The following is a 12,602-nucleotide window of genomic DNA, read 5'->3' as shown; positions in this document are numbered from 1 at the left end:
GGGAGGGAGGGATGGAGAGAGGGAGGGAGCGACTGATGGAGGGAGGGATGGAGGAATGGATGGAAGGATGGATGGATGGAAGGAAGGATGGATGGGTGGATGGATGGATGGATGGATGGATGGATGGAAGGATGGGTGGATGGATGGATGGATGGATGGATGGATGGATGGATGGATGGATGGATGGATGGATGGATGGATGGATGGAAGGATGGATGGATGGGTGGATGGAGGGACGGAAGGACACATGGACAGACAGACGGACTCCAGAACCAACTGTGCCAACGCCTGCACAGCCACCCCTTCCCCCCCACCGCGCGTGCGCGTGCCGCCCCCCCCATCCCGCCTCTTTGCCCCGCCCCCGCCTCTCCATTGGCCGATTGCTGCGCGCGGGGAGGGCGTGTTCCGTTGGCCAGCCCTGCGCTACCATTGGTCAATCCCCCCGAGGAGGGGCGTGTTCCCACGGCCAGCCCTGCACTGCCATTGGTCAATCTCTTCCAGGAGGGGCGTGTCTCCGCGGGCAGCCCTGCGCTGCCATTGGCCGCGCGGCCCTTTGTGTGCGGGCGCAGCGCGGCCCGCGCCAGTCGGCGGCGCGCCCGGGGCGCAGGAAGGGCCGCAGCATGGTCCTGGTGCACGTCGGATACCTGGTGCTGCCCGTCTTCGGCTCCGTGCGCAACAGAGGTACCGCTCCCGGCGGCGCGGCCCCGCGTTCCCGGCAGAACTGTGGTGGTGGTGGTGGTGGTGGTGGTTGGGGGGGTGCCCCTCGCCGTCCCACCCCCCCGTGGCCCACCAGCAGCATCCCCCCTTCTGGGGACGCCACCCCTCTTTTGGGACCAACCAGCCCCTCTTTTGGGACCAACCAGCCCCTCTTTTGGGACCAGCCCCCTCCCCGTTCCGCCTGCACCTCCCCGTCTCCGCTGCGGTAGATGCATTTTACACTCCCCTCCCACCCCGTTCTTCTTTTACGAATTTTATTTTATTTTTTAATTTACCTTTTCCCCCGCCCCGCCCCTCCCCTCTCGCCGTAGCCACCCAGGCCATCCCAGCGTAGCTGTAGCCGATAACAGCCATTTTTGTACCTTCATCCTGTGTAGTAGCTGAGTTACATTTGCACTGTAAATTCCTGTTAAGTGGATTCGTTTTGCTGGGGTCGTCGACGCAGAGTCTCTTTGGGGAGGGGTGGGGGGTGGGAAGAGCCCAAACCCCCGCAGATTGCGGCCAAAACCGGGATCCTGGGATGGGTGAGGTTGGGAGGGACCACACTGGGGTCTTCTGGTCCCACCTTCCTGCTCCAAAAATACACCAAATTGGGGGAGAGGAAAGGCAGCGATTGGCCCCGATTCTCTGAAAATCAGGCTGGGAAAAGAGTTGGGGAGTGGGATCTGTGGGTGAGCAGGGGCTGCAGTGCCCCCTCCCCACCCCGGGAGCTGCTGGCAGGGGGGCAGCATCCCTGTCCCCCCGGTGGGTGACACCGCTGTCCCCCCGGCCGTCCATCCTTCCTCCCACCCATCCATGCATCCAGCCACAAGTGTCCCGTCCCGCCAGCACACCTCCAAAACCAGCCAACACCCCCACCCTCCAAAAAACCCCCAAATGGGTTGCAAAAAAGAGACGACTGGCAAAATGGTTTTCCATTAAACAGGGATAACATTTTTTTCTGCTGTGCTAAATTACTTCCTGTTCTTATTTTGTGGGTAATTTTTTCTGTACCGAATATCCTTTGGTTGTGTATCTCCACCTTTTTTCTTGTACTAAAACTAAAGCATGGTCTGTATTTTTTTACATTACCTAGTTTCTGATGTAAATCTCTCTGTAGAGACATACCCTGCTGAAATGTAATGTGCTGTAGCCTATACATCTGCTCAGTGTACGCTGCTTTTGTTCTGTTGCCCTTCCATAGCATGGTGGGCCTTGCCTTTTTGTATTGTGTGCATGATGACATTGTTACACACGATTCCACTAATACTAATATACGATCTCTCAATAAAGAAACTAGTTTTCCTATATTAACCTAGTGTGCTTTTTCTATGCTGTTTTCCCATTTATTGTCGTATCCTGCTGTTTAGATTTTTTCCTTGCTTTCCCCCTCCATCGTGAGGTTTGAGTGAGTGGATTTTTTTCCTCCCTCGTAGTGCAGATGTGGGGGCTTTTAAATACATTTTCCCCCTCTCCTATCCCACATCTACCCTCAGCATTAGTCTGTGTGTACATACTCCCCAGCGCACAGTCCCTATTGCTGTTGTGCCGATGCAGAATTCTGTTTTACCGCAGAATAGCCAGGAAAAAAAAGGTTTACAAATCCAATCCCTCGTTATTAATCGAAAAGAAATAAAAACAAAACAAAAAACCCCCAAACTGATATTTGATGAAGGGTCTGCTGCTTATTCATCCTAGTTACAACATTACACATTCCTTACCAGAACTGATAACCAAAACGACCTCCGGATGGAGGGGGGGAATTGTTTATTTTTTGAAACTCTTTTGATTAACGAGAGGTAAACGAGCCTGGGAAAAAAAATTCCTTTTAATCTTTAAGCTGTATATTTAAACATCTCTGCGAGTGCCCTGCCCACCATCTGCCAGGCGAGAAGTTGCCTCGGTCCCGCGGCGACTGGCACACTATAAATATCTTCCCTAGACCCCTGCAAGGCAGGGCTTGTAAAAACGTCCCAGCTGCTAATGTTGTAACTACATTTTCCTGCTCGAACCCTCCAGGCCCACCATCTTCTGAATAAACTCGATTTGGCCCCCTCAAAAAAAAAAAAAAGGCAAAGTATGGGGTTGGGAGAAAGTCTTGGGGAACCTTAAAATATTGGAAGCGTGGAGGGATGGATAAATTGCGGTCAGCGAGCAGTTTTGCTGCAGCTGCAAAGTGATGATAATAGTGGTTACCTCTCCTTGTTCCTGCACCAGACCTCCTCTCCCAGGTCTGCAAAATGGTCCTGTAAAACCTCCCAGTTTTGGCTTGGATGCCACGAGAAACAGAGGAAAGTCAGGGCTCCCAAAGCCAGGAGATGGGGCTGGGAGGGGAGGTTGGGGGGAGCATCTTGTCTTTAATTACATTTCCACAGAAGTGCGGGGCGGGAGGCACAGGGCTGGTGATTGGTCTTTAATGAGAGGAAGACAAATTCAGCAGGTCGGTGGGTTTCACGAGGAGCCGCTGGCAAACAAAGCCAAAGCCAGAGGCTCCGGCAGCCCGCCCTGCCTTAGCCCAGCATCCCTCCCAGAGACGCATCATTTTGCAAGGTCGTGCCTTTCCACCTCCCTTCTGGCTTTATCCTGAGTTTGGTTGGTTTTCTCTATAAACATTTATTTTTTGATTTCCTTCTCCATACTTCCTTTTCCGTGTACCTCCCTCGGTGACTGTTCGGCCATCCTGTCCCCCCTGTATGAGCACCGGCGGGTTGCCCCCCTGCTCCCCCCTGGATGTGGTGTTTGCCGTGGCCCTTTGTTCTCGCTCCATCCTCGCCCCGGGCCAGCGCTGAGCTCCTCCGTGCCTGACACATGTCCCCGTACACATCCCGAGGAGGGGAGGCTGTGCTTCTCGCTTGCATGAAGGGAGACATGCATGCCTGTTGGGGCTGATCATTTTCCAATGTGATTTTTTTTATTATTATTCCCCCCCTCCCCCTTATTTTTGTTCTCTCTTTTTTTTCTTCTTTTTTTTAATTCAACCCCCACCCCACGTGAGACAATGAGATTCGGGTTATGGCATGGAAAAAAACCCAAAACCACCCCCAGAAACCGAATCCCACTCCCTTCTACCCCACCCCAAACCCTGACACGGATAAACCCATCCCTTCCAAATGCACCACAGACACCTGCCGGCAGCTGCCCCTTTGTTGGGAGCGGGGATTCACTGCAATGAGCATAATAACCCCCCCCAGGTCTCACTCTGCAAATTTCCACTGATACAGAGCAAAACTGTGTGGTCAATGTGCTCCAAGGATGCCTTGGTAATGTAATAATGCAGAAAGCTGCTGGGTTAATGGCAACTTTTAAAGCAATTTATCATCCACATCATATTTTTGACCTGTCTTGTTAGAAACACATCCTTACAAGAGGAAACATCCCCCTTCCTCCACCTCCCAGCCTTATTAGTCAGTAACCACCAGGCTTTCATAGCTCATAATCCATCAAACTCATCCACATTTTAATGACTTAATTCCTTTGACACTCCTGAAAAGCCACCTTTCAGTCTTAAAAAAGCCACCTGGTACAAAGAAAATGATTTTTTTTTTGGTTTATGGTCTCGGGCTGAGGAGATCCAAAGTGAGTCACGTGCTGGTGGTGCTGCTGTGGGTGTGGAGGCACATGCAGTGATTTCTGTAAAGCCTAGACATCTCCCCAGCACCAACCTGTATCCCTGGGCTCCTTTAAATAACTTCTTTCAGTAACAGAGGGAAGGGTAGTCCCAAACACGGACGAAAAGGGCTGTGTGATTCATTTATCTGAGGGTTGTGCAAAGGTCTCACACACATCTGTGTGGGTTTAGTGATGCCAAACGAGCTGAACTGATGGGTCTCTCACACAGGGCTTGGAGTGGTGGCACAAACTCCAGTGTTTTTAAGAAAAAGAGAAACAAAATAGTGGTCACATTTTGCTCATACTGGGAGTTACCAGCACAGTCTAAAAACTGATCTGGGTTTACCTTGCTATGTGCAGATCTGGCCCCTTGAAAGTGTGTTGTTTATGAACCGGTGAGTTGGTGCATGAGTGAGACAACAAAAGGAGCTGGGGGGGTGGTTTGGGGGGTGTCTGCACAAAACCCGGAAGCTGCTGTGGTTGAAGGGGCTGAAGTGGTGGGGACAGTGATGGGGACACAGCCCAGCATCGCTTGGTGTGCCCTGGACAGGGTGAGGGTGCCAAATGGAGGGGGGAGATCAGTAGGTCCCAAGACACTTGCCATATTCACCTCCAACCTCGGTCCTTGCCGAGTCACCCCAGGTCCTCCTCCGTGACCCTCCTGTGGAAGGATTGTCCTAGAGTAAGTCTGAGCTTCTTTTTTTTTGTTGCTTCAAACCCTGCTTATAACTTGAGGAGCTCCTCGTTAGCTGAAAGGGGAGAATGGAGCACAGGTGGGGCTCCCAAACCTATAGGAGAACACCCCCCATGTACTTTGGGGAACACATGAGACATCTGAGACTGGCTCATCTCTCTCCACTGACCAGGAAGAGGATTGTCACAACTGCTGGAGGTGCAGGGGTGGAAGCAGAGGGGAGTACCACTCTTCCAGGGGTAGTGAGAGCAGGAGCAACCCCTCTAGCCCCTTTATATGCTGGTTTAAACCCACACTCTGCACTGGGGCTGCCTTGCATCTAAACTGGAAGGTTCTTGCCTCTAGAGGTGTTCAAAAAGGGTCACACACTGCAGCAGGTCTGCAGAGAAAAGCCTTTCCCACCCTTAACCTGGGAGCACTTGTTTTGGGAAGCATTAAATAAATGAGTCAGAAATTCAAGGTGAGACTTTTCAAAAGGTCTTCTACATTCAATCATCTTTGATACAGGGAGCCCCCAGGACCAGAGACTACTGGGGGAGGTGTGATGACACTGCTAGTGTTGTGACTCTCTAACGTCTCATGGTATTTAGGTGTTTCTACATAAACCTGCAGCTCCTGGAGTTGGGTGATGGCATGAGGCTTTTCTCTTAAGGGGTTGTATATAAAGCACAGCTTCAGTTTGCTGCTTATGGCAAACTTGGTCCTCAAAACTCACAAGTCCTCTACAACACTCAGCAGGTTTTTCGGTCAACATGGTGTTCTGGAAAGAGAAGGGTGCTGTGACTGCAGTGGGGTTTGGAGCAAGGACTACGGGGGGGGCAGTGAGAGTGGGGATAAGACCCAGAGGGGAAAATGGTAATTTTCTCCCTTTTTTGGTTCATTTTGGGGAGATGTAGTGGGTTGGTCTGCAGCTGGGATTGGCAGAGGGGTTGTGGTTTCGCAAGCAGCCCTGCACAGCACTCCATGGTAGATGCACAAATTAAATCCTTGTGTGGTCTTGTCTTGCTCTAAACCTTTTTAGTGAGAAAATTGTGGCTGTTGCAGATGGTTAAATTCTCTCTTTAAAATAAAAAAAAAACAATTACTTCTCAACCAGTGCAACAGATCCTGGTGGTGGCAGGGACTGGTCTCCTGTGCTGGAGAGCTCAGGAGCAGCCAGGATGGAGGGAAAGCAAACCCAGCCCTGCTCCATGCCTCCTCACTACCTTTTCTTAACCCTTTCTGCTCCTCCTCTGCTCAGTTTTACAGTCTTCCAGGATCTTTTCTCACCCATTTTCCTGCCTGCTGGTCCTTTACATTTCCCATCCACAGCTGGATTGGGCTGGTTGGCCCATGCTGTCATGGATCCCTCTTGGTAAGTCCTTAACTGCTGTTGTTTTCTCTCGCTCCATTTAAAAGCTGTAAAATGTGTCTGCAGGAAAGTTTTGTGTGTGTGACTTGTGGCTCTTAAGTGAACATTATCAGTTTGGCTTGAGGGACTAAACCCAGTGGGGTTAGGAATGAAGAAGTGCAGAAAGCAGGGAAGATGCAGGTTGTGGAGAGAGGTATAGTAAGGGGCAGCCTAGTGTGCTGGGAGCCTTTGAAGTGAGAACATGCCTGTGGGGAGGTGTTTGGATGAGAATTTCAGTAGCTGGGGGAAGGATCCGAGGGTGTCTGTCTCTCACACCACATCCCTGTGTTCCTGGCTGCTCACAGTGCCTGTCCTGGCTGGAGGTGACACCCTGAGGTGTAGATGACCCTCAGCCCAGTCAGAGCCATTGGCTGCTGCTGGTTTTACTCTCTTCCTCTCCCTGAAGGGCTCAAGTGCTGCTGTGGAGCTGTTGCTGTGCACGACTCCTCTGTCTCCTTTCCCAAATGGTACAATGAGCAGTTGTGTCCCTAAACAAGGAGAAAACCTCCCGTGGGTGCCTTCTGGGACTTCTTTGAGCAGGACTCGGATGGAACTAGACAGCCCACCAAGCCATGTGTCCAGCTCTGGAGCTAAGAACGCTGAAAACCTTCTGTTGTCCTTTTATCCGGGCTTGGAGGAGTCTCTAAAAGACATTCAGAAAAAACATCCCTTGGGCATCCATCTTGCTGCGGCTTCTTCCCATGTTGGGTTCCTCTAGTGGAGGGTGGGATTGGGAAAGTTCCCCATAGCAAATGTGCCCTTCCCAGCTGTGCTTCCTGTGTGTCTCTGGGATTCTTCATTCTCATGGTGGCTTCTGACTCTTCCTTTCGTCACACTGCTAGTTCAAGGTATATATCCCACTGGATCTTGGTTTTTTTGCAAGCTCTGGGTGCATGAGGAGGCACCACTAAAGATCATTTGCCCAACTAGTTTGTTTTCATGGCATCTTGCTTGAAAATGGGCTATCTACAGGCAAAAGGAAGCTTTCTTCTCCTTTTTTTTTGATAGCAGATGAGGTGCCTGTATTTGCCTGTGTACCTTGGTCTGGTCCATTCTGGGCTGATCAGCATCAGCTGATGGAAACGGAGACATGAATCGTCTCTCCTGTGAGCCCCAATCCTCAGTGAAGAGCAGCTGGAGTCAGGAAGGATCTGTGAGTCGGTGGTGAAGCTGCCTGGAGATGGGATTGAACACTTATCTGGGAAGGTCTGAACTTGTTTATATGTGCATAAAGCCGAAATAAGTCCTCAGCTTGGTGTTTATACTGAGATGAATGAAATGAGAATCTAGTCTGAGGTATGTTTTTATCTTAAAAAAAAAGTAATTGGCAGCAAACTGGCCACAGTCTAAAGGTATTTTGTTTGCAGGAGGGTTTGGTGGTGCAGGTATTTTGCAAGACCATCAGTGTGTGTTAATCCCTGGTTTGGCATTTGCAGTTAAACTTGAGCAGGAGCTTTTTAAATCTCAGTCAGTGTCTGAAGGTAATGGGGGTGGTGATGCTTCAGAAGAAGTGTCCATCAAGCCTGGCAGTTTCCACAACCTCCAGGCGGAAAATACCACTCATTTGCCTGTCAGGAAAGGAGCTGTAAATCTCATGCAGATTACCACGCTCCTTGTTGTGGTTTGCTAAATCCACATTTCTCTTCCTTGTAGCCTGGCCTTTAATATTAATATCTTTAATTTCATTTATAAATTCACTTATCAGCTTTCATTAGTCATCCCGTTAATGATCCCAGGCAAGAAATTTGTCATTTGACGTCAAAAGGCAGATTAAGGGACTTCTAAAGCCTTGGGAAACTACTTCATGATGCACTGGAATTATAGTGGTTGGCATATGAGGCTAATACTAGGTGTAATTTGCATCTGCTGCTCAGGGGAGGAGTGATTATTTTATATATTTAGCAGAAAACAAGAACATTTCTTGATCATGAATGGTGTTACATTTCCTGCAAACTGCAGTGTTATGAATCACTGGGCTATAAACATCTTGTTTGCTGGCATGCCTGGTTTTGCATTTCCATGATGGGAAGCCCCAGAGAGTCAGATCCTGACACCTCCTCTCCTCCTTAGTGGGATTTTACTGCACAAACAGCTAATTGAAATTAAGAGGTTCCCTTAGCACTGGGAGCTGGAAGGGAGTGGATAAAAGTTTTGCTTCACCAACATAGAGTGTCTTGGTCTCTGCTTTCCCTGATGGGAGGTGAGAGTGTTGGTAGGGTTTGGAGGTGGATGTTCAGAGCATGAAAATGGGGGAAAAACCTCTCACAATATTTGCTCAAGGCATCTAGAAAAGAGCAGGTGTGGACTGAAAACAAATAAGATGTAATGTCCCCAGGCAGTGGTCCATTCAGGTCCATCACAATGAGGCTTTACAGATGCTGGGAACAAGCACTGTGTTGGAAGAAGCCTTATCTTGTCCAGCTGTTATTTGTGATATCCCACAAATCTCCCAGGGCTGAGATAAGGAACAAGGAGATTTTCTGCACAGAGTTAGCATGACATTAGTGGGCTTGGGGTTACAGAGACACCTTTTTGAATAATGAATGCCTCGTTGTATTCAACCCTATAAAAAAAGATCCCCTCCTGTGCTGGCCACCTGTGAAGCCCATTGGCAGCCCCAAACTCCCTCCTGCTCCTCTGTGCAAAGCTTCCTTTGAGATCAAAGGGCTACAGGCAGTTCTCCATGAGGCTGAACAGAGAAAATGTTATCCCTTTTGCACCAAAAGAACTTAGGAAGCTGGTTTTGCCCAGCCCTAGTTGGTCTGAGTGGGAAACTCCTGTGTGAGTCTGTGGTGGCATGATCCTGCCTGGACACCAGGTGCCCAGCCAGCTGCTCCAGCATTCCCCTCCTCAGCAGGGCAGGGGGCAGGAAATGAGGTGGAAAAGTACTTGTGGGTTGAGAGAAAGGTTGATAAAGCAAAAGCAAAGTCTGCAAAGAAAAACGAGTTACTCTCTACTTCTATCCTGGGATGCAGGGATTCAGCTCATGTAGCCATTGCTCTGCTATCTGGGAGAGCCTGGAGGTGACAACAGACCTAACTGAGGTCTCAAGGCTGTGTGAACCTGGCCTGGGTGGGAAATGACAGCCTGGACAGTCAAGAAAGGCATGGAGGGGCTGGAGCATGTCCAGGGGAGGAAATGGAGCTGGGGAAGGGTCTGGAGCATGTCCAGAGAAGGGAACAGAGCTGGGAAGCGGCTGGAGCAGCAGGAGCAGCTGGGGAGGCTCAGCCTGGAGAAAAGGAGGTTCAGGGAGGACCTTCTTGCTCTCTGCAACTCCCTGACAGGAGGGGAGAACTGGGGGGTGGTCGGGCTGTGCTCCAGGGAATAGGGACAGGAGGAGAGGGACTAGCCTCAGGCTGTGCCAGGGGAGGGACAGGTTGGATATTGGGAGAAAATTCTTGACTGAAAGACCTGTCCAGCCCTGGCACAGCTGCCCAGAGTAGTGGTGGAATCACCGTCACCGGAGGAATTTAGAAGCTGTGTGGATGTGGCACTTGGGGACATGGGTTAGAGCTGGCCTTGGAAGTGATGGGGAATGTTGGACTCGATAATCTGAGAGGGCTTATCCAATGTAAATAATTCTGTGATTCCATACCTTCCTGAGTTTATCAAATCAGCAGCAAAAACCGTTGTCCATCCTTAATCTGTTGCTCATCTCTCTGGCTGAGATGCAGTAAATTAACCAGTGGTGGCTGGACTCTTGCCTCTGAGGTTATTCCTTCATCCTGTGAGCTGAAAATTGTGATAGTGATCAGCAACTGGGCCTCAAAGAAAAACTCCTGTCCCCATAGCAGCAGGGGGGTGCATGGGTGAGCAGTGGTTGGTGGGCCAGCAGCTCAGCTGGTGACACTTATATTGAACTGAGTTGCCAGAGACTAGAGCTACATGAAAACAGAAGTATCTGGTTTTGATGATGATGATTATTTTCCAGTTCACTGGCTGAAAATTTATTTTCCTGGTTTTATATTGTCCTTGAGTTTTTCAGCAAAATGAGGGGGTGGGGAGAGGCTTTTAAATGGTTCATTTGAACGGAGATGAAATAGGCCACAACCCCAGAAGTGAAATGCTGTCTTAGGATGGAAAATGAAACAGCATCAGCTGAATGCAGGGCATAAAACCAACTCATGTCAATTTTTAAGTTGGGTTTTTCGTATACAAATGTTTCACCTAGGGATAATTTTTTTTCAATATCAGAGAGGTGGATTAGGTATTTTATACCCACTTGAGGAGCATGCAATGATCAGGAATAGACTGCCTCAGTTCTCAGTGTTGTTGTACTGTGAAGCCATTGGATTTATTTATTCTGTAGAAAGTGCTTTAATCCCTGAGATGAGTCTTAGAAAGATAGTTCCCACTGCAGGAACAAAATGTAGTTGCCTCCTTCCTGAATCAGGAAGGTCATATATGCCCCTGCCTCTCCTTCCTTCTCACCTCCCTTGGCATCAAGGATGTGTTTCCAGGCTTGGGAGGGCTGGAGATTGTTTTCAGGATGACAAAGAGACTAGTAATCTCAAAAGGGATGGGTAGCCTTGTGGTTTCATCCACCTAAGTTACTTCTGCTCTGCTCTATGCTGTTCTGGACTCACTCTGTACATTGGGGCCATTTAGCTCACCACAATATAAGAAAGATATGAAGCCGTTAGAGAGTGTCCAAAGGAGGGCAATAAAGATGAGGAAGGGCCTGGAGGGGAAGTGTGTGAGGACACTCACCTGGAGGAGACTGAGGGGAGACCTCACTGCAGGTACAACTTCCTCGCTAGGGGCAGAGGGGAACCGACCAGGGAAAGGGCCCAGGGAATAGCTGGAGATGTGTCAGGGCAGGGTTATGTTGGATCTCAGGAAAAGGTTCTTCCCCCAGAGGGTGGTCAGGGCAGTGGGCACAGCCCCCAGGCTGGCAGAGCTCAAAGAGTGTTTGAATGATCCTCTGGAGCATAGGGTGTGACTCTTGGGGATGGTCCTGTGCAGGGCTGAGGGTTGGACTTGAGATCCTTGTAGGTCTCTTTCAGCTCAGGATGTTCTGTGATTGTCCTCCAGGCTGCAGAAACAAACAGTGGCTTCTCCATGTCCTTGTTTGATTTGAGCAGGGAAACCTGTCTGGCACATGTGATTACAAACTTGCCAGTGGAATTTCTGGGTATTTTGTCAGAGCAGACCCTAGAAGAACCTTGGAGGTAAGGACATATCACGGCCTTGCCCTGGGTCATCTGCAAGGAGAATCCAGTATTGCCAGATACAGATGGCATGTGATGCTGTGCAGGTGCTTCTTCAATAGGGTGCAGGGGTGTTCCAGGGAAGGAAAATACTGCCAGGACGTAGTTACAGGCTTAGAAAAATAGGATGTGGACCAAGGGAAAGGGAGACAAAGTCCCTTGGTCAGAAAGCAGTTACTGCTGAAAGGAGTTAGGATGCTGTTAGGGAGGCTGAGCTGTTTGCTGACTGTCCTGAGAGACTCTGTTCTTCTGTAACAAGTAATTTTGAGCCCCTTTAACAAAATCAAAGCCCAGAGCCCAACAACATCAGGGAAGATCATACCATTCTTTGGGATATGTTACACTGGCTCGTGTGTCATCCTGGTTGTGTGGAACCAGATGTGCCAAGCCCTTGTCCTTGTGCTGGGATTCCTTATCCACTGATCAGCTTCTCTCACTGGACCTTTTTCTATTACAAACTAAGTGATGAGAGAGGTCTTTTGTGCCTGGGCTGACCTTGGTTCTGGCAGATTCAGGCTTGGGTTCATCCTCTGGGTCTGCAGCGACACAACTTATGCTGCTCTTCAGCAAATATCTTGTGAGCCTGGGTATCTGCTAGATCAGAAGTCACAGAATCGTGGAATACCCTTAGCTGGAAGGGACCCACAGGGATCATCCAGTCCAACTCCTGGCCCTGCACAGACACCCCAACAATTCCACCCTGTCCCTGAGAGTTTTGTCCAAACACCCCTGGAGCTCTGGCAGACTTGGAGCCGTGCCCACTGCCCTGGGGAGCCTGTTCAGTGCCCACCACCCTCTGAGCAAGAAACCTTTTTCTATTACCCACCCTAAACCTCCTTCTGCCAGGACTGCTGTTGTTTTTACCTTTACTCTACTTCTTCACCTTTACCTCTCTCTTTTCCCACCACATGTTACAATATCTGCCATGCTTTCTTTCTCTGTGGATGTGATGGGCTTTTTTGAATTGCTCCTTCCTCACATTCCTTCTCCAGGCACCAAAATC

At 49.7% G+C, this 12,602-nt stretch overlaps 1 protein-coding gene across 1 annotated transcript in view; it reads left to right on the top strand.

Moving 5' to 3' along the window:
• Positions 1–576: 576 nt before the first annotated feature.
• Positions 577–12,602, top strand: part of ARK2C (arkadia (RNF111) C-terminal like ring finger ubiquitin ligase 2C) — a 50,800-nt gene continuing 38,774 nt past the window's right edge. Inside the window, exon 1 of the mRNA XM_071581390.1 lies at positions 577–681. Coding sequence (XP_071437491.1) covers positions 621–681 — 61 coding nt within the window. The 5' untranslated portion in view covers positions 577–620. The remainder of the gene's footprint in view (positions 682–12,602) is intronic.

Source organism: Pithys albifrons, chromosome Z (assembly GCF_047495875.1).
Source record: "Pithys albifrons albifrons isolate INPA30051 chromosome Z, PitAlb_v1, whole genome shotgun sequence".
In the NCBI taxonomy this organism is placed as follows: domain Eukaryota; kingdom Metazoa; phylum Chordata; class Aves; order Passeriformes; family Thamnophilidae; genus Pithys; species Pithys albifrons.
Note: the sequence above shows the minus strand (reverse complement) of the source record. Positions and strands in the feature narration are given on the sequence as shown.